The 24,035-nt window shown below is 45.3% G+C and overlaps 1 protein-coding gene across 1 annotated transcript in view; it reads right to left on the bottom strand.

Moving 5' to 3' along the window:
- LOC124721783 (extensin) overlaps positions 1–24,035 on the bottom strand; it is a 260,132-nt gene that overhangs the window by 40,955 nt on the left and 195,142 nt on the right. Inside the window, exon 3 of the mRNA XM_047246898.1 lies at positions 11,569–11,801. Coding sequence (XP_047102854.1) covers positions 11,569–11,801 — 233 coding nt within the window. The remainder of the gene's footprint in view (positions 1–11,568; positions 11,802–24,035) is intronic.

The raw sequence follows: 24,035 nt of genomic DNA, 5'->3' as shown, positions 1-24,035 counted from the left end.
TTCGAAATTCGTTTTGTTGGTGTATATTAGCAGGTAAATTAAAAACAAATGAAAAAGAGCCAGTACTACGCCACAGCAAAGCACAACTCACCGATACGTGTCCCTTAATAATGAAAAATTGGCTATATGAGAAGTTGTAAGTGGCACTCCTTGAGCTAATTTCGACGAATGCGAATCCGACATCTGCCTCGTCTACAATTTCTACATCTACAGATTCATGATTACTCTCCAATTCACAATTAAATGGATGGCAGAGGATATATGAATCACCTTCTAGCTATTTCTCTACCGTTCCCCTCCCGAACACCGAACGGGAAAAACCATCACTTAAAATCTTCTCGTGTGGGATCTGATTTCTCTTATTTTATGATGATGATCATTCCTCCCTATGCAGGTGCCGCCAACAAAATATTTTCACACTCTGAAGACAAAGTTGGTGATTGAAATTTCATGAGAACATCCTGCCGCGACTAACATCGCCCTTTGCTTTAATGATTGCCACCACAATTCACGCATCCTATCCATGGCACTCTATCCCCTATTTCGTGATAATACAAAACGAGTTGCCCTTCTTTGATCTTTTTCGATGTCCTCCGTTAATCCTATCTGATGCGGATCCCGCACCACAGCAAAACTCCAGAACAGGGCGGATAGGCAGTCTCTTAAGTACGCCTGTTGTATTCTCTAAGTATTCCGCAAATAAATCGCAGTATTTGGTTTGCTCTCCCAACTTAATCTATGTGATCGTTTCAATTTAAGTTATTCGTAATCGTAATTACTAAGTATTTAATTGAATTTTCAGCCTTTAGTTTGCCGGCCTTGATGGGCGAGCGGTTCTAGGCGCTATGGTCTGGAACCTGCCTCGGGTATGGATGTGTGTGATGTCCTTAGGTTAGTTAGGTTTAAGGAGTTCAAAGTTCTAGGGGACCGATGACCTCAGAAGTTAAGTCCCATAGTGCTCAGAGCCATTTGAACCATTTTTAAAATTGTTTTACAATTTGTTTTGATCATCTGATGACTTTACAAGACAGCAAATGACAGAATCATCTGTAAACAATATAACAGGCCTGCTCAGATTGTCTCCTAAATGGTTTATGTAGATCAGGAACAGCAGAGGGCCTAGAACACTTCCTTATGGAACGCCAAATATTACTTCTGTTATACTCGATGACTTTCCGTCAGTTACTACGAATTTTGGAAGGCTGTGTTTAGCAACTCTGCTTTGGCAGCACTGTCGTCTGTAGTTCTTCCACTGCTATAGCGCAGAGAAGGCATTGATTGTGTCTTGTCGCTAGCATACTTCACATACGACCAGAATCTCTTTGGATTTTCAGCCGGGTTTCGGGACAAAGTTCCGATGTGGAAACTATTATAAGCATCTCTCACTGAAGTCCGCGCTAAATTTCGAGCTTCTGTAAAAAATCGTCAATCTTGCAGATTTTGCGTCCGTTTAAATCTGGCATGTTTTTTTCGTTGTTTCTGCAACAATGTTCTGACCAGTTTTGTGTACCAAGGAGGATCAGCTCCGTCGTTTGTTAATTTATTTGGTTTAAATCTCGCAACTGCTTGCGATACTATTTCTTTGAATTCAAGCCACTTCTTGTCTACACTTACAGTTCCGCTACACCGTTTTAATCTGCCAGGAAGTTTCACCTTCACTTTATGTTTTTTCCTTCTTTTTCCCTTTCTAGATATACTTACCCCCAAGCTATGCATAGCACGATACTAACACCTCTTCCTCTTTCTGAGCTCACCGTCTCACTCATTATGGAGGGATACTGACTCAGTTTTTCAGTATAGCAAATGGGAAGTTACACTACATAAAATGGAAAATGGCCCAGAGATCACCAGTTTGTGTGTGTTTGTGTCTGTGTGTGTGTGTGTGTGTAGTGAGTGAAGTGCTGTGAAACAATGTGTGTATATTGTATGCAGTGACTGATAGTGAGGTATGAGTGAACAGTGTGGCATTACATTATTTAATAAGTTATTTGCAAAAAAAAAAAGTATTTTATACCAGTAGTAAATCTAATGATTGTCTCTAACTAGAAGTCTGTAAATATACGTGTATACGAATTAGCTGATTTTAAATTGATCTAAATTTGTATATACTTTGACATGTCCTACATCCTTGTAAAAAGAGATCTACTACTACTACTATTACTACATATCCTGTCGATAGCATACATGACTTCGTGAGAATAAAGAACTAGTTGAGTTTCACGAGAACTGTGTTTTCTAAATCTGTGTTGGCCGTTTGTCGATAAACCATTTTCTTCGGGGTAACCTTTAATGTCCAAACGCAGTATATGTTCCAAAATCGTGCTGCAAATCAACGTAAGCGATATGGGTCTGTAATTCAGGCGATTACTCTCATGTCCTCTTGGATATTGGTGTGGCATGTGCAACTTACCAATCTTTAGGTTCGGATCTATCTTCGGGCGAGTAGTTGTATATGATTCCTAAGTATGGAGCTATTGTATCAGCATACTCTGAAAGGAACCTGACTGGTATATAATCTGGACCAGAGGCGTTGGCTTTATTAAGTGATTTAAGCTGTTTCGCTGCACCGAGGACATCTATTTCTAAGTTGCTCATGTTGGCAGTTATTCTTGATTCAAATTCAGGAATGTATACTGTGGTGAAGAAATTTCGGAAAATTCTGTTTAGTAACTCTGCTTTAGTGGCACTGTCATTCATAATATTACCATTTTTATCGTGCAGTGAGAGTATTGATTGTGTCTTTCCGCTGGTGTACTTTACATACACTGGAATCTCTTTACATTTTCTGTCAGACTTAGAGACAGAGGTTCATACTAAAAATCGCGTACTCCAGCATACTGTTCTGGTAGAATAACCACAAATGTTTTGGTCGCTGTGGGGTTATTCCAACGTTTATCAGCTGTAGTTTAAACCATATCAGACGCATGGGAGTGTATCAGTGAATTTCCTAATTTTAGGCACCTCCTACACTTCTTTGCAACAAGCATTGATCATATGCGTTTTACCTCAATTGACTGATGGCATAACCTTCCACCGAAAAAATCACATCAGTAGGAAACGTCTCCAGAAGCTTCTAACATTGTGTCGCTACATGTAACAAAACCAGTTGCAACAGCTTTATTACACTTTCCTGAGACAGGTGTGATTACAAGTTCACTACTCATTACGCCGGTCAAATTAAAAATACGTCCAGGGTCCTGTTTGCCAGCAGCTCTTTACTCTAACTCATAACGTGATACTTCTCTTAACTTATTGTTTAAGTGTCACAGCAGTAACAGCAGTGGCTGCTAAGTCCTATGTAAAGTTGTTTGATGACTGGAAGTTTTTTTTTTCTCGAGTCAAGTCACTAACATTAAAAAGATACCATTGATCTTTTTGTTTGCATCTGTATCGCGAGTGATGGAAGGCCACTGCAAGCTGACAGCTTGGGAATTTAACACTGGTAATACTCATGCTTACAAAGTTTGTCATCCCAAACGGCAGGTTAACATGTGTGTTGCCGTTCCTACGCAATTTCATTTCAGAATTTCATAAATGCCCATACCATACCAGCAAATAACTTTTCTGCTCCTGTTCTGTACACCAAAAGGCGTTGTCTTAACTTTCTGAAGAAAAAGAATGTTTTGTTAAGATGGCTGGCAGGTAGCTTTGTTGCTGAACAGCTAAGTGTCGTTACTCAAAGAAGTGGAATTTTACTAAAGAAACAAATTTTCTGGGTCGTACTAAAACAAGCCTAGAATCTTAATAGCAGACAGAGTTTGGTAATCTACTTAAAGGAACGTCGACACAGAAACACTTCTACGCAAGATTCACTGCGCTAAGACAACCCTGGTAAACTGACCCCTCTATAAGATGCTATTGTTTCTCCCCTCTCTAGCGTAGAATACGCTACGATTTATAGTTATTAGAGGTTAGAATAGTGAACCTATCTGGGACTTAAACTAGCATCTCTCCCTAGGACGTATATTGTATCTAACAAGCACAAGTTCTTTCCAGTCATTAAGTGACATGTGTACCAAGTTTTGTTGAAATCGGTCCAGTTGTGTGTGGAACATACATACAGGTTTACATATATACTTATGCACAGATCCATTTTTATAATATGTATGGGTTATGGAATAGGCTTGGTTAGTCAGAAAAAATCTCTATATTTTCTATTAAAATATTGTACAGATTTTCTGTTTCTTGTGAAGATATATCAAAAATATGTTCTGTGATCTCTACAAACCCTCTGTCTGAGTGGTTAAACCCGTTCTGGTCTCGTACATGACAGCACTCTGCCCTATTACCTAAACCGTTACAAGTAGGCAACGTAATTTGTTTGGCAATTGTGTGTACTGCAGGTCACCCACTTCCTTTATTCCATTAAATTGCTTACAGATTTTTTCACCATTGGCCTATCTTGTCACTGTTATTTTATTACAGTCTATAATTGCTCGCTGTTTCAACATACAGTGTAATCCTACTATATTTCTTTAGTCAGTTCCAGAATAACTAAAAATTAGTGTTCAAAGGAAATAGGTTTAATATACAAATACCTCCTTCTTTATAGGTTAACTATAATTCCAGGCGCGCCTATTATTCTCACAAGTGGAATATCGACTATATTAGATTCCGTCTTTATGTGCTCATAAAACGATTGCGAGGCGCCAATTTGTCTTCGACTATCGGTTGAAGTCTCATTTTCTCTTACACGAATTTTGATAGATACCACTCTTTGGTGACAGTGTTCTGGTCCAGTATCATTAATTTCCCTCGGCAGAGTATAACACACTTACAAGTGTTGCTGTTAGAAGTAGTTCATGTTGACGCGAAATTTACGTAGATAGTTGCTGTGAGTTAATATGGGCAGAAGTCATTCTTGGCAACGGGAATGAAACAGTAATTGGATCCTTTTACCGACCTCGCAATTCAGATGATACAATTGCTGAAAGGTTCAAAGAATACTTGAGTTTAACTTCAAACACGTATCCGACTCACACCGTTATAGTTGGTGGTGACTTCAATTTACCCTCGATATGTTGGCGAAAATACATGTTTAATTCCGGAGGGACGCATAAAACATCATACGAAATTGTGCTAAACGCATTATCTGAAAATTATTTCGAGCAGTTAGTTCATGAACCCACGTAATAGCAAACGGTTGTGAACACACACTTGACCTCTTAGCAACAAATAATCCTGAGCTAATAACAAACATCAAAACGGATACAGGGATTAGTGAACACAAAGTTGTCATAGCGAGGCTGAATATTGTAACCACCAAATCCTCCAAAAATAAACGAAAAATATACCTATTCAAAAAAGCAGATAATGTTTCACTTGATGCCTTCCTGAGAGACAATATCCACTCATTCCAAATTAACAATGTAAGTGTAGACAAGATGTGGCTTGAATGCAAGGAAATAGTATCGGAAGGAGTCGAGAGATTTAAACCAAATACATTAACAAACGACGCAGCTGATCCTCCTTGGTACACAAAATGGGCCAGAACACTGTTGCAGAAAAAACGAAAAAAACATGCCAAATTTAAACGGATGCAAAGTCTGTAAGGCTTGTGATCTTTTACAGAAGCTCGAAATTTAGTGCGGACTTCAGTGAGAGATGCTTATAACAGTTTTCACATCGCAACTTTGTCTCGAAACCCGGCAGAAAATCTAAAGAGATTCTGGTCGTATGTGAAGTATGCTAGCGGCAAGACACAATCAATGCTTTCTCTGCGCTATAGCAATGGAAGTACTATAGACGACAGTGCTGCCAAAGCAGAGTTACTAAACACAATCTTCCAAAATTCCTTCACCAAAGAAGACGAAGTAAATATTCTAGAATTCGAATCAAGAACAACTGCCAACATGAGTAACGTAGAAGTAAATATCCTCGGGGTAGTGAAGCAACTTAAATCGCTGAACAAACTCAAGTATTCCAGTCTAACCTATACACCACTTAGGTTTCTTTCAGAGTATGCTGATACAATACCTCCATACTTAACAATCATATACAAAAGTTCGCTCAGCGAAAGATCCGTACCCCAAGACTGGAAAGTTGCACAGGTCACACCACTATTCAGGAAAGGTAGTAGGAGCAATCCACTAAATTACAGTCCCATATTATTAACGTCGGCATGCAGCAAGATTGTGTAACATATATTGTGTTCGAACATTATGAATTACTTCGAAGAGAACGGTCTATTGACACAAAAAAAAGGTTCAAATGGCTCTAAGCTCTATGGGACATAACATCTGAGGTCATCAGTCCCATAGAACTAAGAACTTCTTGAACCTAACTAACCTAAGAACATCACACGCATCCATGCCCGAGGCAGGATTCGAACCTGCGACCGTAGCAGCAGCGCGGTTCCAGACTGAAGCGCCTAGAACCACTCGGCTACAGCGGCCAGCTATTGACACACAGTCAGCATGGATTTAGAGAACATTGTTCTTGTGAAACACAACTAGCTCTTTACTCACATGAAGTGTTGAGTGCTACTGACAAGGGATTTCAAATTTATTCCGTATTTTTAGATTTGGAGAAGGCTTTCGAACTGTACCACACAAGCGGCTTGTAGTGGAATTGCGTACTTATGGAATATCGTCTGAGTTACGTGACTGCATTCGTGATTTCCTTTGAGAGAGGTCACAGTTCCTAGTTCTTGACGGAAAGTGTGGTGTCACCGCCAGACACCACACTTGCTAGGTGGTAGCTTTAAATCGGCCGCGGTCCATTAGTACATGTCGGACCCGCGTGTCGCCACTTTCAGTGATAGCAGACCGAGCGCCACCACACGGCAGGTCTAGAGAGACGTACTAGCACTCGCCCCAGTTGTACGGACGACGTAGCTAGCGATGCACGCTGTCGAAGCCTCGCTCATTTGCAGAGCAGATAGTTAGAATAGCCTTCAGCTAAGTCAATGGCTACGACCTAGCAAGGCGCCATTAGCAGTATATTGTCTGAAACTATAGAGTCTCACTTGTATCATCAAGAACGATGTACCACAATGATGGATTAAAGTTAAGTATTCCAGCAGCTACGTACTTTTCTGTATAGCATTCATTACGTATACTGTTACAAACCTATCTCTATTCTACGTGAGCTTATAGCGCGTGCCTTTCGGCTAGTTCCGTGGCGTGGCTGTCTTGCTACGCCACAACAGAATGTTATCGAGTAAAACAGATGTGATTTCTGGCGTTCCCCAAGGTAGTGTTATAGACCCTTTGCTGTTCCTTATCTATACAAACGATTTAGGAGGCAATCCGAGTAGCCGTCTTAGGTTGTTTGCGGATGATGCTGTCGTTTATCGCCTAGTAAATTCTTCAGAAGATCAAAACAAACTGCAAAACGATTTAGAAAAGATATCTGAATGGTGCAAAAATTGCCAATTGACCCTAAATAATGTAAAGTGTGTGGTCATCCACATGAGTGCTAAAAGGAATCCGTTAAACTTCGGCTACACAATAAATCAATCAAACCTAAAGGCCGTAAATGCAGCTAAATACCTAGGAATTACAATTACGGAGAACTTTAAATGGATGTTGATGTTTGGTTTGTTGGGCGCTCAACTGCGCGGTCATCAGCGCCCGTATAAAGTCCCAACCTGTACACAGTCCAATCTAGACACTTTCACGAATGATGATAAAATGATGAGGACAACACAAACACCCAATCCCCGGGCAGAGAAAATACCCAACCCGGCCGGGAATTGAAACCGGGACCTCGTGATCCAACTTAAATTGGAAGGAGCACATAGAAAAGGCTACTGAAGACTGCGTTTTATTTGCAAGACACTTAGAAAATATAACAGTTCTACTAAAGAGACTGCCTACACTACGCTTGTCCGTCCTCTTTTAGAATGCTGCGACGCGGTGTGTGATCCTTAGCAGATAGGATTGACGGAGTACGTCGAGAAAGTTCAAAAAAAGGTGGCGAGTTTTGTCTTATCGAAATAGGGACAGAATGTCACTGAAACGATACAGAATTTGGGGTGGACATCATTAAAACAAAGGCGGTTTTCGTTGCGGCGGAATCTTCTCACGACATTTCAATCACCAGTTTTCTCCTCGGAGTGCGAAAATATTTTATTAACGCCGATCTACAAAGAGAGAAAAGATCATCATAATAAAATAAGAGAAATCAGAGTTCGCACGGAAAGATATAGGTGTTCGTTTTTTCCGCGCTCTGTACGAGGGCCGTGCGGGATTAGCCGAGCGGTCTACGGCGCAGCAGTCATGGACTGTGCGGCTGGTCCCGGCGGAGGTTCGAGTCCTCCCTCGAGCATGGGCGTGTGTGTTTGTCCTTAGGATAATTTAGGTTAAGTAGTGTGTAAGCTTAGGGACTGATAACTTTAGCAGTTAAGTCCCATAAGATGTCACACACATTTGAACATTTTGATCTGTACGAGGTTGGAATAACATTGAATTATTGTGAAGGTGGTTCGTGAACCCTATGCTAGGCACTGAAGTGTGATCTGCAGAGTATTCATGTAGATGTAGATGTAGATAAGTCACTGTACTGCGTAACATACTGTTTCATTATTTGTCTGGAGGTTTATTCATAATCTCACTACTTGAATTTTTCATTTCACGCAGAATGTGCCAAATCAATGATGTATCTAACACAGTAGTATCTTCACTCTCTGTTTCATTAATGTCAGGCATCGTAATGTCAGCGCGACATTGTGTGCATTTTTTTCCTATTAATTTCGCAGTGCACTATGTGATCAAAAGTGTCCGGACACCTCGCTGAAAATTACTTACAATTTGGTGGCGCCCTCCATCGGTAATGCTGGAATTCGGTAAGGTGTTGGCCCAACATTAGCCTTGATGACAGCTTCCACTCTCGCAGGCATACGTTCAGTCAGGTGCTGGAAGGTTTCTTGGGGAGTGGCAGCCCATTCTTCACGGAGTGCTGCACTGAGGTGAGGTACCGATGTCGGTCGGTGAGGCCTGACACGAAGTCGGCTTTCCAAAACATCCGAAAGGTATTCTATAGGATTCAGGTCAGGACACTGTACAGACCAGTCCATTACAGGGATGTTATTGTCGTGTAACCACTCCGCAACAGGCCGTCCATTACGAACAGGTGCTCGATGGTGCAATCGCCATCCCCGAATTGCTCTTCAACAGTGGGAAGCGAGAAGGTGCATAAAACATCAATGTAGGCCTGTGCTGCGATAATGTCACGCAAAACAACAAGGGGTGCAAGCTCCCTCTATGTATAACACGACCACACCATAACACCATCGCCTCCAAATTTTACTGTTGGCACAACACACCCTGGTAGATGACTTTCACCGGACATTCACCATAACCACACCCCGCCATCGGTTCGCCACATTGTGTTCCGTGATTCGTCACTCCAAACGACGTTTTTCCACTGTTCACCCGTCCAATGTTTACGCTCCTTACACCAAGCGAGGCGTCGTTTGGCATTTACCGGCGTGATGTGTGGCTTATGAGCAGGCGCTGGACCATGAAATTCAAGTTTTCTCACCTCCCACCTAACTGTCATAGTACTTGCAGTGGATCCTGATGCAGTTTGGAATTTCTGTGAGATGGTCTGGATTGATGTCTGCCGGTTACACCCTACGACTCCATCCGTCGGCGGTCTCTGTCAGTCAACAGACGAGGTCGGCCTGCACGCTTTTGTGCTGTACGTGTCTCTTCACGTTTCCACTTCATTATCACATCGGAAACAGTGCACCTATGGATGGTTAGGAGCGTGGAAACCTCGCGTACAGACTTATGACGCAAGTGACACCCCATCACCTGACCACGATGGAAGTCCGTGAGTTCTGCAGAGCGCCCCATTCTGGTCCCTCACGATGTCTAATGACTACTGAGGTTGCTGATATGGAGTACCTGGCAGTAGTCGGCAGCACAATACACCTAATATGAAAAACGTATGTTTTTTGGGGTTCCGGATCCTTTTGATCACATACTGTATCATCAATGTTCGAATTTATTTTGCCCATTTTTACAGCTTCCACTTCTCCGCGAACATTCATTAATTTTGCTACTTTAGAAAGCGGCATTAATTACACAACTGGCCACTAAAATTGCTACACCAAGAAGAAATGCAGATGATAAACGGGTGTTCATTGGACAAATATACTAGAACTGGCATGTGATTACATTTCCACGCAATGTGTGCATAGATCCTGAGAAATCAGTACCCAGAACAACCACCTCTGGCTGTAATAACGGCCTTGATACGCCTGGGCATTGAGTCAAACAGGGCTTGGATGGCGTGTACAGGTACAGCTGCCCATGCAGCTTCAACACGATACACAATTCATCAAGACTAGTGACTGGCGTATTGTGACGCGCCAGTTGCTCGGACACCATTGACCAGACGTTTTCATTTGGTGAGAGATCTGGAGAATGTGCTGGCCAGAGCAGCAGTCGAACATTTTCTGTATCCAGAAAGGCTCGTACAGGACCTGCAACATGCGGTGTTGCCTTATCCTTCTCAAATGTAAGGTTTCGCAGGGATCGAATGAAGGGTAGAACCATGGGACGTAATACACTTGAAATGTAACGTCCACTGTTCAAAGTGGCGTCAATGCGAACAAGAAGTGACCGAGACGTGTAAACAATGGCAACCCATCACGCCCGGTGATACGCCAGTATGGCGATATACACGCTTCCAATGTGCGTTCATCGCGATGTCGCCAAACACGGATGCGACCATTATGATGCTGTAAACAGAACCTGGATTCATCCGAAAAAACGGCGTTTTGCCATTCGTGCACCCAGGTTCGTCGGTGAGTACACCATCGCAGGCGCTCCTGTCTGTGATGCAGCGTCTAGGGTAACCGCAGCCACGGTCTCCGAGGTGATAGTCCATGCTGCTGCAAACGTCGTCGAATTGTTCGTGCAGATGGTTGTTGTCTTGCAAACGTCCCCATCTGTTGACGCAGGGATCGAGACGTGGCTGCACGATCCGTTACAGCCATGCGGATAAGATGCCTGTCATCTCGACTGCTAGAGATACGAGGCCGTTGGGATCCAGCACGGCGTTCCGTATTACCCTCCTCAACCCACCGATTCCATATTCTGCTAACAGTCATTGGATCTCGACCAACGCGAGCAACAACGTCGCGATACGATAAACCGCAATCGCGATAGGCTACAATCCGACCTTTATCAAAGTCAGAAACGTGATGGTACGCATTTCTCCTCCTTACACGAGGCATCACAACAACTTTTCACCAGGCAACGCCGGTGAACTGCTGTTTGTGTATGAGGAATCTGTTGGAAACTTTCCTCATGTCAGCAAGTGTCGCGACCTTGTGTGAATGCTATGAAAAGCTAATCATTTGCATATCACAGCATCTTCTTCCTGTCGGTTAAATTTCGCGTCTGTAGCACGTCATCTTTGTGGTGTAACAATTTTAATGGCCAGTAGTGTATTTGAGGAGTCATTTGCACCACTCTTCATTGTATGCACTGCTGTTAGTAGCACACGGTTACTATATGGATTGGAAAGCACGTGCAGCTCGAAGCCGGAAAAAGTGGTGCACGTGCCGTTCACCGCGAGAGTAGTACAAAGTAAACGGCAGCCGGTGTTTACCTGAAGGCGGGCCGGGGAGGTTCCGGAGCGGCCACGGGCCGGAAGGCCGGGCGGCGCGTCGCCGACGGCTCGTCGGCGTCACCCAGCGCGAGCGTGGGCGGCGGCGGCGGGGGCGGCGAGGGCTGCGACGCGGCGGGCGTGGCCGGCCGGCCGGGCCGGAACGCTTCCACGTCGTAGTCGTCCTCCTCCGGGAACTCCGCCACCGGCGGGGGGCTGGGCGGCGTCGCGCTCACCTGGGCACCACACACACGCTCTATGCACGTCGCTTCGTAACTACATCGAAGTAAGTGTCCGAGGAATAAAAAAGCAGCTGAAATCACTCAACAGAGGAAAGTCCACTGGACCTGACGGGATACAAATTCGATTCTACACAGAGTACGCGAAAGAACTTGCCCCCTTCTAACAACCGTGTAGCGCAAGTCTCTAGAGGAACGGAAGGTTCCATATGATTGGAAAAGAACACAGGTAGTCCCAGTCGTCGAGCAGACGCGCAAAACTATACAGGGTGTTACAAAAAGGTACGGCCAAACTTTCAGGAAACATTTCTCACACACAAATAAAGAAAAGATGTTATGTGGACATGTGTCCGGAAACGCTTAATTTCCATGTTAGAGCTCATTTTAGTTTCGTCAGTATGTATTGTACTTCCTCGATTCACCGCCATGATTCCATACGGGATACTCTACCTGTGCTGCTAGAACATGTGCCTTTACAAGTACGACACAACATGTGGTTCATGCACGATGGAGCTCCTGCACATTTCAGTCGAAGTGTTCGTACGCTTCTCAACAACAGATTCGGTGACCGATGGATTGGTAGAGGCGGACCAATTCCATGGCCTCCACGCTCTCCTGACCTCAACCCCCTTGACTTTCATTTATGGGGGCATTTGAAAGCTCTTGTCTACGTAACCCCGGTACCAAATGTAGAGACTCTTCGTGCTCGTATTGTGGACGGCTGTGATACAATACGCCATTCTCCAGGGCTGCATCAGCGCATCAGGGATTCCATGCGACGGAGGGTGCATGCATGTATCCTCGCTAACGGAGGACATTTTGAACATTTCCTGTAACAAAGTGTTTGAAGTCACGCTGGTACGTTCTGTTGCTGTGTGTTTCCAATCCACGATTAATGTGATTTGAAGAGAAGTAATAAAATGAGCTCTAACATGGAAAGTAAGCGATTCCGGACACATGTCCACATAACATATTTTCTTTTTGTGTGTGTGAGGAATGTTTCCTGAAAGTTTCGCCGTACCTTTTTGAAACACTCTGTAGACCTATATCTCTGGCATAGATCTGTTGTAGAATTTTAGAACATGTTTTTTGCTCGCGTATCATGTCATTTCTGGAAACCCAGAATCTACTCTCTAGGAATCAACATGGATTCCGGATCGTGTGAGACCCAACTCGCTTTATTTGTTCATGAGACCCGGAAAATATTACATACAGGCTCCCAGGTAGATGCCATTTTACTCGACTTCCGGAAGGCGTTCGATACAGTTCCGCACTGTCGCCTGATAAACAAAGTAAGAGCCTACGGAATATCAGACCAGCTGTGTGGCTGGATTGAAGAGTTTTTAGCAAACAGAACACAGCATGTTGTTCTCAATGGAGAGACGTGTACAGACGTTAAAATAACGTCTGGCGTGCCAAAAGGGAGTGTTATGGAACCATTGCTTTTCACAATATGTATAAATGACCTAGTAGATAGTGTCGGAAGTACCATGCGGCTTTTCGCGGATGATGCTGTAGTATACAGAGAAGTTGCAGCATTAGAAAATTGCAGCGAAATGCAGGAAGATCTGCAGCGGATAGGCACTTGGTGCAGGGAGCGGCAACTGACCCTTAATATAGACAAATGTAATGTATTGCGAATACATAGAAAGAAGGATCCTTTATTGTATGATTATATGATACACTGGTAGCAGTTACTTCTGTAAAATATCTAGGAGTATGCGTACGGAACGATTTGAAGTGGAATGATCGTATAAAATTAATTGTTGGTAAGGCGGGTGCCACGTTGAGATTCATTGGGAGAGTCCTTAGAAAATGCAGTCCATCAACAAAGGAGGTGGCTTACAAAACACTCGTTCGGCCTATACTTGAGTATTGCTCATCATTGTGGGATCCGTACCAGGTTGGGTTGACAGAGGAGATAGAGAAGATCCAAAGAAGAGCGGCGCGTGTCGTCACAGGGTTATTTGGTAAGCGTGATTGCGTTACGGAGATGTTTAGCAAACTCAAGTGGCAGACTCTGTGCAAGAGAGGCGCTCTGCATCGCGGTGTAGCTTGCTGTCCAGGTTTCGAGAGGGTGCGTTTCTGGATGAGGTATCGAATATATTGCTTCCCCCTACTTATACCTCCCGAGGAGATCACGAATGTAAAATTAGAGAGATTCGAGCGCGCACGGAGCCTTTCCGGCAGTCGTTCTTCCCGCGAACCATACGCGGCTGGAACAGGAAAGGGAGGTAATGACAGTGGCACGTAAAGTGCCCTCCGCCACACACCGTTGGGTGGCTTGCGGAGTATAAATGTAGATGTAGATGTACTGCAACTAAAAAATGGTTCAAATGGCTCTGAGCACTATGGGACTTAACATCTGTGGTCATCAGTCCCTAGAACTTAGAACTACTGAAACCTAACTAACCTAAGGACGTCACACACATCCATGCCCGAGGCAGGATTCGAACCTGCGACCGTAGCAGTCACGCGGTTCCGGACTGAGCGCCTGAACCGCTAGACCACCGCGGCCGGCTGTACTGCAACTACACTCCTGGAAATGGAAAAAAGAACACATTGACACCGGTGTGTCAGACCCACCATACTTGCTCCGGACACTGCGAGAGGGCTGTACAGGCAATGATCACACGCACGGCACAGCGGACACACCAGGAACCGCGGTGTTGGCCGTCGAATGGCGCTAGCTGCGCAGCATTTGTGCACCGCCGCCGTCAGTGTCAGCCAGTTTGCCGTGGCATACGGAGCTCCATCGCAGTCTTTAACACTGGTAGCATGCCGCGACAGCGTGGACGTGAACCGTATGTGCAGTTGACGGACTTTGAGCGAGGGCGTATAGTGGGCATGCGGGAGGCCGGGTGGACGTACCGCCGAATTGCTCAACACGTGGGGCGTGAGGTCTCCACAGTACATCGATGTTGTCGCCAGCGGTCGGCGGAAGGTGCACGTGCCCGTCGACCTGGGACCGGACCGCAGCGACGCACGGATGCACGCCAAGACCGTAGGATCCTACGCAGTGCCGTAGGGGACCGCACCGCCACTTCCCAGCAAATTAGAGACACTGTTGCTCCTGGGGTATCGGCGAGGACCATTCGCAACCGTCTCCATGAAGCTGGGCTACGGTCCCGCACACCGTTAGGCCGTCTTCCGCTCACGCCCCAACATCGTGCAGCCCGCCTCCAGTGGTGTCGCGACAGGCGTGAATGGAGGGACGAATGGAGACGTGTCGTCTTCAGCGATGAGAGTCGCTTCTGCCTTGGTGCCAATGATGGTCGTATGCGTGTTTGGCGCCGTGCAGGTGAGCGCCACAATCAGGACTGCATACGACCGAGGCACACAGGGCCAACACCCGGCATCATGGTGTGGGGAGCGATCTCCTACACTGGCCGTACACCACTGGTGATCGTCGAGGGGACACTGAATAGTGCACGGTACATCCAAACCGTCATCGAACCCATCGTTCTACCATTCCTAGACCGGCAAGGGAACTTGCTGTTCCAACAGGACAATGCACGTCCGCATGTATCCCGTGCCACCCAACGTGCTCTAGAAGGTGTAAGTCAACTACCCTGGCCAGCAAGATCTCCGGATCTGTCCCCCATTGAGCATGTTTGGGACTGGATGAAGCGTCGTCTCACGCGGTCTGCACGTCCAGCACGAACGCTGGTCCAACTGAGGCGCCAGCTGGAAATGGCATGGCAAGCCGTTCCACAGGACTACAGCCAGCATCTCTACGATCGTCTCCATGGGAGAATAGCAGCCTGCATTGCTGCGAAAGGTGGATATACACTGTACTAGTGCCGACATTGTGCATGCTCTGTTGCCTGTGTCTATGTGCCTGTGGTTCTGTCAGTGTGATCATGTGATGTATCTGACCCCAGGAATGTGTCAATAAAGTTTCCCCTTCCTGGGACAATGAATTCACGGTGTTCTTATTTCAATTTCCAGGAGTGTATTACGGCGGAAAATCAAGCGCCGGCACGCCAGTCGGGTGAAGAGATGGCCGTGAGAAGACGTCAGCCAGTCGCACGCTGACCTGCCCCCCTACAGGACGACAACGCGTGAACAGCGGCTCCTGTGTGAAGAAGACTTAAGTGCCGCTTTCGCCTGGCGACGCCCCAGTTGAATAGTAGCTTCAAGACTAGCGACTTGGATAGAAGCGTCAACGCTCGTTACTACGCTTGTACACTCTATGCGACATAGGCTTGGGAGTTGTTATACTGAAGATATTGCTTATTTTGCATGTCGCCCTTTGCTTGTGAGATATCTGTGTAATTGTCAAAGTTAAGTATTGTCATTTACGTTTTTGTAATAAAACCCATTATATCGATTTGTTTGAATTGTGTGTCTAGCGAACCGAGTACGCAGGATCCCTAGACTTCACATATCTGACGACGAGCACAGAGACATAATAGCAACCTACATCCACCTCTAGAATTTTCGGAGACGACTGCACGAAAACTGCGAGACATACAGAGAAAAAACACGTATCGGTGGATACGGCATCTCTCCGAGTTTAGATTCGTAATAAGTAACATAGCTTAGTTGCAAAGGACGTCATTACGGGGCGAGCGTGTCAGAATGTGTAGACAAATCGTCCGCTCGGTACTGTCGCATCGAATTAGTTGGCGCCTGTAGGTACGGAACCTGGCGAACAGATTCTCAAAGCGGGCCGATGTCACCGGGCCGACGAATTGCGCGAGCGTGTACCTCCGCCCGCTGTGGAAACGGTGGCCCTATTGAGCACCTGCAACGCGAGTTAAAAACCCTGTCCACCGATACGTGTCTATTTTCTGTACTTCTTTCAGGATTTGCGTAGCCCTCCTCTGAGCCCCTGGAGGTACTTACGGATAACCCCGTATTCCGACCTCCGTTTCCCTCTACAATTTATACACTTGAAACTTTCGTTACTAACTTGACAATGCCGCGATGCCTTATGGTTTGTCACGTCGACCAGTCTCATCTTTTAGTCAGGTAGTCGCATACAGTCCTTTTTTCTTCAGTTACAATCAGTATCTGCTCGTTAGTTATTCAGTCTACTCATCCTATCTTCAGAATTCATCTGAAGCACCACAGTTCAAATGTTTCTATTCTCTCCTTGTCTCAACTGTCTATTATCCACATTTCACTTCTGTAAAAGTCTACATTCGAGACAAATACGTTCACGGAAGACTTCCTAACATTTTCATTTGTATACGTGTCAAGTCCGCACTTTCTGACATATACGAAAGAACAGAAACCATTTTGATCCTACAGCCACAATGAATGGAGACACAAAGGAATTAAAGACATTAGCTGCTAGTGGGCATTGATTCACTTCAATGAGGCAAGTTGAAAATTTGTTCCGGATCACGATTCGAAACCGGTTCTGCTGCTTACTAGGCAGATGCGCTGAACACTACGCAATCCGGAAGCAGTGGTCGCCACAACCACACGGACTATTTAGCACGCCTCCATTCACACCCAAATTCTCTACTGATGTACCACACACTACTGATGTAGTGCCTTTGCACAATGCCGGCCAGGGTGACCGAGCGGTTCTAGGCGCTACAGTCTGTGACCGCGCGACCGCTCCGGTCGCAGGTTCGAATCCTGCCTTGGGCATGGATGTGTGTGATGTCCTTAGGTTAGTTAGGTTTAAGTAGTTCTAAGTTCTAGGGGACTGATGACCTCAGATGTTAAGTCCCATAGTGCTCAGAGCCATTTGAACCTTTGCTCATTAGCCTCATTACCCACGGCATCTCGCCGATTCCCGTAAGAGTTGGAGTTTGCTGTGCGTCTCCACTGAAAGTATCGACAGACCCCAGTTTGATCGTCCTGCCATTATGAATCGAGACGCAAAGGAATTAAAGACATTGTCTGCCAGTGGGCATCCATTTATTTCAAAGGGGCAAGTTGAAAATTTGTGTCGGACCAGGATTCAAACCCAGGTCTCCTGCTTACTAAGCAGATGCACTTATCACTACGTCATCTCGACACATTGATTTACATTTGTATTTGATGTTAACAAATTCCAGATTTTAATAATGTTTTTTTACTGTTGCGTGTCTCCATTTTATATCTTTCCTCTCGATCAGCATACAGTAACTCAAAATCTAATTGGGGCACTCTACTGCGATTGCCTATGGTGGGGTACGCTTTGGGATGCACATAAAACGTTTAGCAGCGATCAATAGTGGAGCTTTTTTGAGGGTATAACAATTTCTCAGGAGAGTCACATGCGGAAACACTGGCTAATATGGCACACACCCCACCTTTTCCAGTTACGCAGGACAGACGACGCCAAGAGCATAAAACGTGGGAAAAGAACAGACATCACAGTATCGAGGCAGCAAAGTATTCTCCGTCTCACTCTGTGCAGAACACACCGCGTACCTGCCTTCTTACTTGCTCTCACTATAGCAGGTGGTTTTATCCAAATTGAACTCCGAGTCAACCTCTTTGTCGGAGTCCGAGTGGAAGTCGGAGGAGGTATTCACGTTATTTTCATTTGTGAATAACCACAGTACTGTGTAAAACTGTCAGTTTATTTATGGAACCACCGGCCGGTGTGGCCGAACGGTTCTAGGCGCTTCAGTCTGGAACCGCGCGACCGCTACGGTCGCAGGTTCGAATCCTGCCTCGGGCGCGGATGTGTGTGATGTCCTTAGGTTAGTTAGGTTTACGTAGTTCTAAGTTCTAGGGGACTGATGACCTCAGATGATAAGTCCCATAGTGCTCAAAGCCATTTGAACCATTTTTTATGGAGCAAAATTACACTACTGGTCATTAAAATTGCTACACCACGAAGATGACGTGCTACAGACGCGAAATTTAACAGACAGGAAGAAAACGCTGTGATATGCAAATGATTAGCTTTTCAAAGCATTCACACAAGGTTGGCGCCGGTGGCGATACCTACAACGTGCTGACATGAGGAAAGTTTCCAACCGATTTCCCATACACCAACAGCAGTTCACCGGCGTTGCCTGGTGAAACGTTGTTGTGATGCCACGTGTAAGGAGGAGAAATGCGTACCATCACGTTTCCGACTTTGATAAAGGTCGGATTGTAGCCTATCGCGATTGCGGTTTATCGTATCGCGACATTGCTGCTCACGTTGGTCGAGATCCAATGACTGTTAGTAGAATATGGAATTGGTGGGTTCAGGAGGGTAATACGGAACGCCGTGCTGGATCCCAACGGCCTCGTATCGCTAGCAGTCGAGATGACAGGCATCTTATCCGCATGGCTGTAACGGATCGTGCAGCCACGTCTCGATCCTTGAGTCAACAGATGGGGACGTTTGCAAGACAACAACCATCTGCAAGAACGGTTCGACGACGTTTGCAGCAGAATGGCCTATCAGCTCGGAGACCATGGCTGCGGTTACCCTTGACGCTGCATCACAGACAGGAGTGCCTGCGATGGTGTACACAACGACGAACCTGGGTGCACGAATGGCAAAACGTCATTTTTTCGGATGAATCCAGGTTCTGTTTACAGCATCATGATGGTCGCATCCGTGTTTAGCGACATCGCGGTGAACGCACGTTGGAAGCGTGTATTCGTCATCGCCATACTGGCGTATTACGTGGCGTGATGGTATGGGGTGCCATTGGTTACACGTCTCGGTCACCTCTTGTTCGCACTGACGGCACTTTGAACAGTGGACGTTACATTTCAGATGTGTTACGACCCGTGGCTCTACCCTTCATTCGATCCCTGCGAAATCCTACATTTCAGCAGGATAATACACGACCGCATGTTGCAGGTCCTGTACGGGCCTTTCTGGATACAGAAAATGTTCGACTTCTGCCCTGGCCAGCAAATTCTCCAGATATCTCACCAATTGAAAACATCTGGTCAATGGCGGCCGAGCAACTGGCTCGTCGCAATACCCCAGTCACTACTCTTGATGAACTGTGGTATCGCGTTGAAGGTGCATGGGCAGCTGTACCTGTACACGCCATCCAAGCTCTGTTTGACTCAATACCCAGGCGTATCAAGGCCGTTATTACGGCCAGAGGTGGTTGTTCTGGGTACTGATTTCTCAGGATCTATGCACCCAAATTGCGTGAAAATGTGATCACATGTTAGTTCTAGTATAATATATTTGTCTAATGAATACCCGTTTATCACCTGCATTTCTTCTTAGTGTAGCAATTTTAATGGCCAGTAGTGTAATTGCAAATTAAGTTACTAATGTACGAGGCATATTCGGAATGTAAGATCCGATTAGGTGCGAAATGGAAACCACTGTGAAAATATGATGGAACTGCACAGATGTGTTGGGCAGTGTTTTTAGTTTGCCTGTCGATCGCTTCAGTAGCTGTTTTCCGTCCAGAGCGCAAACTGATCACGTAGAAATGTCTAAAACAAAAGTGTCTCCCCCCAGGTATGTGGATCTCATAAGGGATTTCGCCTGAAGGTATGCAGCCCACATAACATAAATGCATGCATTTCTTTCTTCAAAGTAATTTTCAGCCGCTTCCTGCAGGGGCAATGAAGGCGCTCCTGCAGCGTTTTCGATGGGAAGTGTTTCATCACCCACAATACAGACTCAATCGGTTGCCTCCGTTGTTCATCTCTGCTCACATGAACCGCTGGCTACGAAGACAACATTTTCTACATCTACATCTACTTGACTACTCTGCAATTCACATTTAAGTGCTTGGCAGAGGGTTCATCGAACCACAATCATACTATCTCTCTACCATTCCACTCCCGAACAGCGCGCGGGAAAAACGAACACCTAAACCTTTCTGTTCGAGCTCTGATTTCTATTATTTTATTTTGATGATCATTCCTACCTATGTAGGTTGGACTCAACAAAATGTTTTCGCATTCGGAAGAGAAAGTTGGTGACTAAAATTTCGTAAATAGATCTCGCCGCGAGTATTTACAGAGGTAGCTGCAAGGTGTGGCTAACTGTTGCGAATAAAAAATTTCTGATTTTTGGAACAAACAACGAAAGGCAGACCAACGTAGTGAATTGGCGGAAAGCGCAGGCGGCTGCTATCTGTGACGAGGCTACTGGAAAGTTTGTACAACGCCACGACAAATGTCTAAGTCGGCGCGGCGACTACTTACAGAGGTAGCTGGAAGGTGTGGCTAACTGTTGCGAATAAAAGATTTCTGATTTTCACTGTGGTTTCTATTTCGTGACAGATCGGACCTTGCTTTCCGAACAGCCCTCGTAAGTTCATCAGACAAGATATTAGTCACCCTCATCATCCAACACACTCGTCGTCTTCGAGCGCTGTAGAGTCCGCAGTTATGGTAGCATGCGGTCGTCTGCTGTGTATGTACCTATCCGTTGTATGGATTCAGCTCGGTAAAATGGCTCACTATGGAGACAAACAGAATGGAGCTACGATGTTCGGAATGTCCTTCATCAGACCGTGATTTAAGTTGCCCGATTCGTTGATGTATGTGCACAGAAGCCGCTCCGTACTCAGCTACGACCGTCTCGAATCGCCCCCTGGCGTCACCACAAGCTCGGCTGGTGGTAGCTACTGCCAATCAACGGCATGTATGGCACTGTTAGTGGAGCGATACGGCACAGTGTGTAGGCCAATTTACATTATCACCAGCTTTTCAATTCGTTTTTATCCCAGAACATGTGCGGGGAAATTAACCGTGGTTTGCAAACGAAGGACATCATATCAATAAAAAGGGGATTAAGAAAAAATCTACGAGGGTCACTCCAAAAGAAATGCACACTATTTTTTTTAAAAAATCCCTCTTTTATTCTACATGTTTGGAAGTTTTACGGCGTGTAGATACATCCTTTAGGAGCAATATTTTCATTTCTCCACATAATTTCCATCCCTCTCAACTGCCTTACGCCATCTTGGAACTAGCTCCTGTATACCCGCACAGTAAAATTCTGGACCAACCTGTTGGAGCCACTGTTTGGCAGCGTGCACAAGGGAGTCATCATCTTCAAACCTTGTTCCACGAAAATAGTCTTTTAGTTTCCCAAAGAGATGATAGTCACAAGGAGCCAGGTCAGGACTGTAAGGCGGGTGTTTCAGTGTTGTCCATCCGAGTTTTGTGATCGCTTCTATGGTTTTTTGACTGACTTATGGCCGCGCATTGTCGTGCAACAGCAAAACATCCTGATTTTGCCGATGTGGTCGAACACGACTCAGTCGAGCTTGAAGTTTCTTCATTGTCGTCACATATCCATCAGAATTTATGGTGGTTCCATTTGGCATGATGTCCACAAGCAAGAGTCCTTCAGAATCCAAAAACACCGTAGCCATAACTTTTCCAGAAGAAGGTGTGGTTTTGAATTTTTTTTTCTTGGGTGAATTTGCATGATGCCACTCCATTGATTGCCTCTTCGTCTCTGGTGAAAAATGATGGAGCCATGTTTCATCACCTGTCACAGTTGTTCCAAGAAATTCATCTCCACCATTCTCGTACTGTTCCAAAAGTTCGCTGCATGCCTTTTTTCTTGTTTCTTTGTGAGCCACTGTCAACATCCTGGGAACGCACCTGGCACAAACCTTTTTTAATGCCAACACTTCCAGTAGCCTGCAAACACTTCCTTCCCCTATCCCAACGTAGTGTGACAATTGGTTCACTGTGACGCGTCTGTCAGCAGTCACCAATTCGTTAACTCTCTGCACATTGTCTGGAGTGCGTGCAGTATGAGGCCTGCCGCTGTGAGGACAATCCTCAATATTGCCGTGCCCGCTTTCATCACGTAGCCTGCTTGCCCACCGACAAACTGTACTGCGATCGATAGTAGCTTCTCCGTACACCTTTTTCAACCTCTTGTGGATGTTTCCTACTGTCTCGTTTTCACAGCACAGGAATTCTATGACAGCGCGTTGCTTCTGACGAACGTCAAGTGTAGCAGCCATCTTGAAGACATGCTATGACGGCGCCACCCCCGGGAACAGGTTGAACTAAGTTTGAAAACAAGCGGGAAGGATGTACCTACACACTGTAAAACTCTGACATATGTAGAATGAAAACTGTATTTTTACAAAATAGTGTGCATTTCTTTTGGAGTGACCCTCATAATTGGTGGTGAATATAAAACGACAAAATCTACAACGAACTTAGAAGTTCAGTTGTACGGTATTTAAGGCGGTAGTGGATGTTGCTGAGTGAAATGTTGATTTTCTTTTGTGTTAGATGTGCAGTCAAATGTATGCTAATTTTAAAGGGACAAGTGGCACTGGCATATTTGTTGCCGTCCATGAGTGTCTCATAAACTAGCGTCTTGTGTCTTTACGAGAAGACCTTTCTTAAACCTGTTCAGGAGATGATTATTGATAAATTCGTTGCTATTTGTGCGCGAGACGTATATGTTCATACGAAATTATAGGCGATGAAGGTTTTTTGATATTGCTCAGACGCTAGTGGACACTGGAGCGACTTACGGAAAAAGAAAATCATCCATGATAAAAACTGCATGCTTTATTTCAATGTACAAACACATCGTACGAACTAAATAGAGAAACAAAATAAAAATTTTCTCTAGCTGTACAATACAATATGGTTTACATTTTAGCCTCTTCAAAGTATCCACCCTTTGCCCGCAGGACAGCTGCACAACTCTTGGCAATAAGATTTTGTAGTGTTTATGAAGATATGGCAGTGCAACAGTCTGCAAATTATACCAAAGATCTTCAGCATCAGATGACCTCAGTTTTCTGACCTCCCTGCCAAGTTCATTCCATAAGAGCTCAATCGGATTTACGTCAGGTGACTGACTTTGCCAAATCATATTCTTCAAATGGTTCAAATGGCTCTGAGCACTATGGCACTTAATTTCTAAGGTCATCAGTCCCCTAGAACTTAAGAACTACTTAAACCTAACTAACCTAAGGAGATCACACACATCCATGCCCGAGGCAGGATTCGAACCTGCGACCGTAGCGGTCGCGCGGTTCCAGACTGTAGCGCCTAGAACCGCTCGGCCACCAAGGCCGCCTCATATTCTTCATTTCGCCACATTTCTCTGCACAATTCATTGTCTTGCTGCAGAACAAACTCACGGTCAATTAGTCTCTTATTAGATGGAACTGCATTGCTCATTAGTTTCCAGTGATATCCTTCCTTTCATTAATTCTCAGTAAATCAGCGACTTTATCATTTCCCCACACTATGACCGACCCCCCCCCCCCCCCCCCCCCCCGCCCGCAATGCTTCGCCGTTGGAGTCACACATTGACTCTTGATACGTTCTCCACGAAGTCGACGAACAGACATTCGACGACGGCTTCCA

The sequence above is a fragment of the Schistocerca piceifrons genome, chromosome X (assembly GCF_021461385.2).
Source record: "Schistocerca piceifrons isolate TAMUIC-IGC-003096 chromosome X, iqSchPice1.1, whole genome shotgun sequence".
In the NCBI taxonomy this organism is placed as follows: Eukaryota; Metazoa; Arthropoda; class Insecta; order Orthoptera; family Acrididae; genus Schistocerca; species Schistocerca piceifrons.
This window is presented reverse-complemented; position numbering and strand designations above follow the sequence as displayed.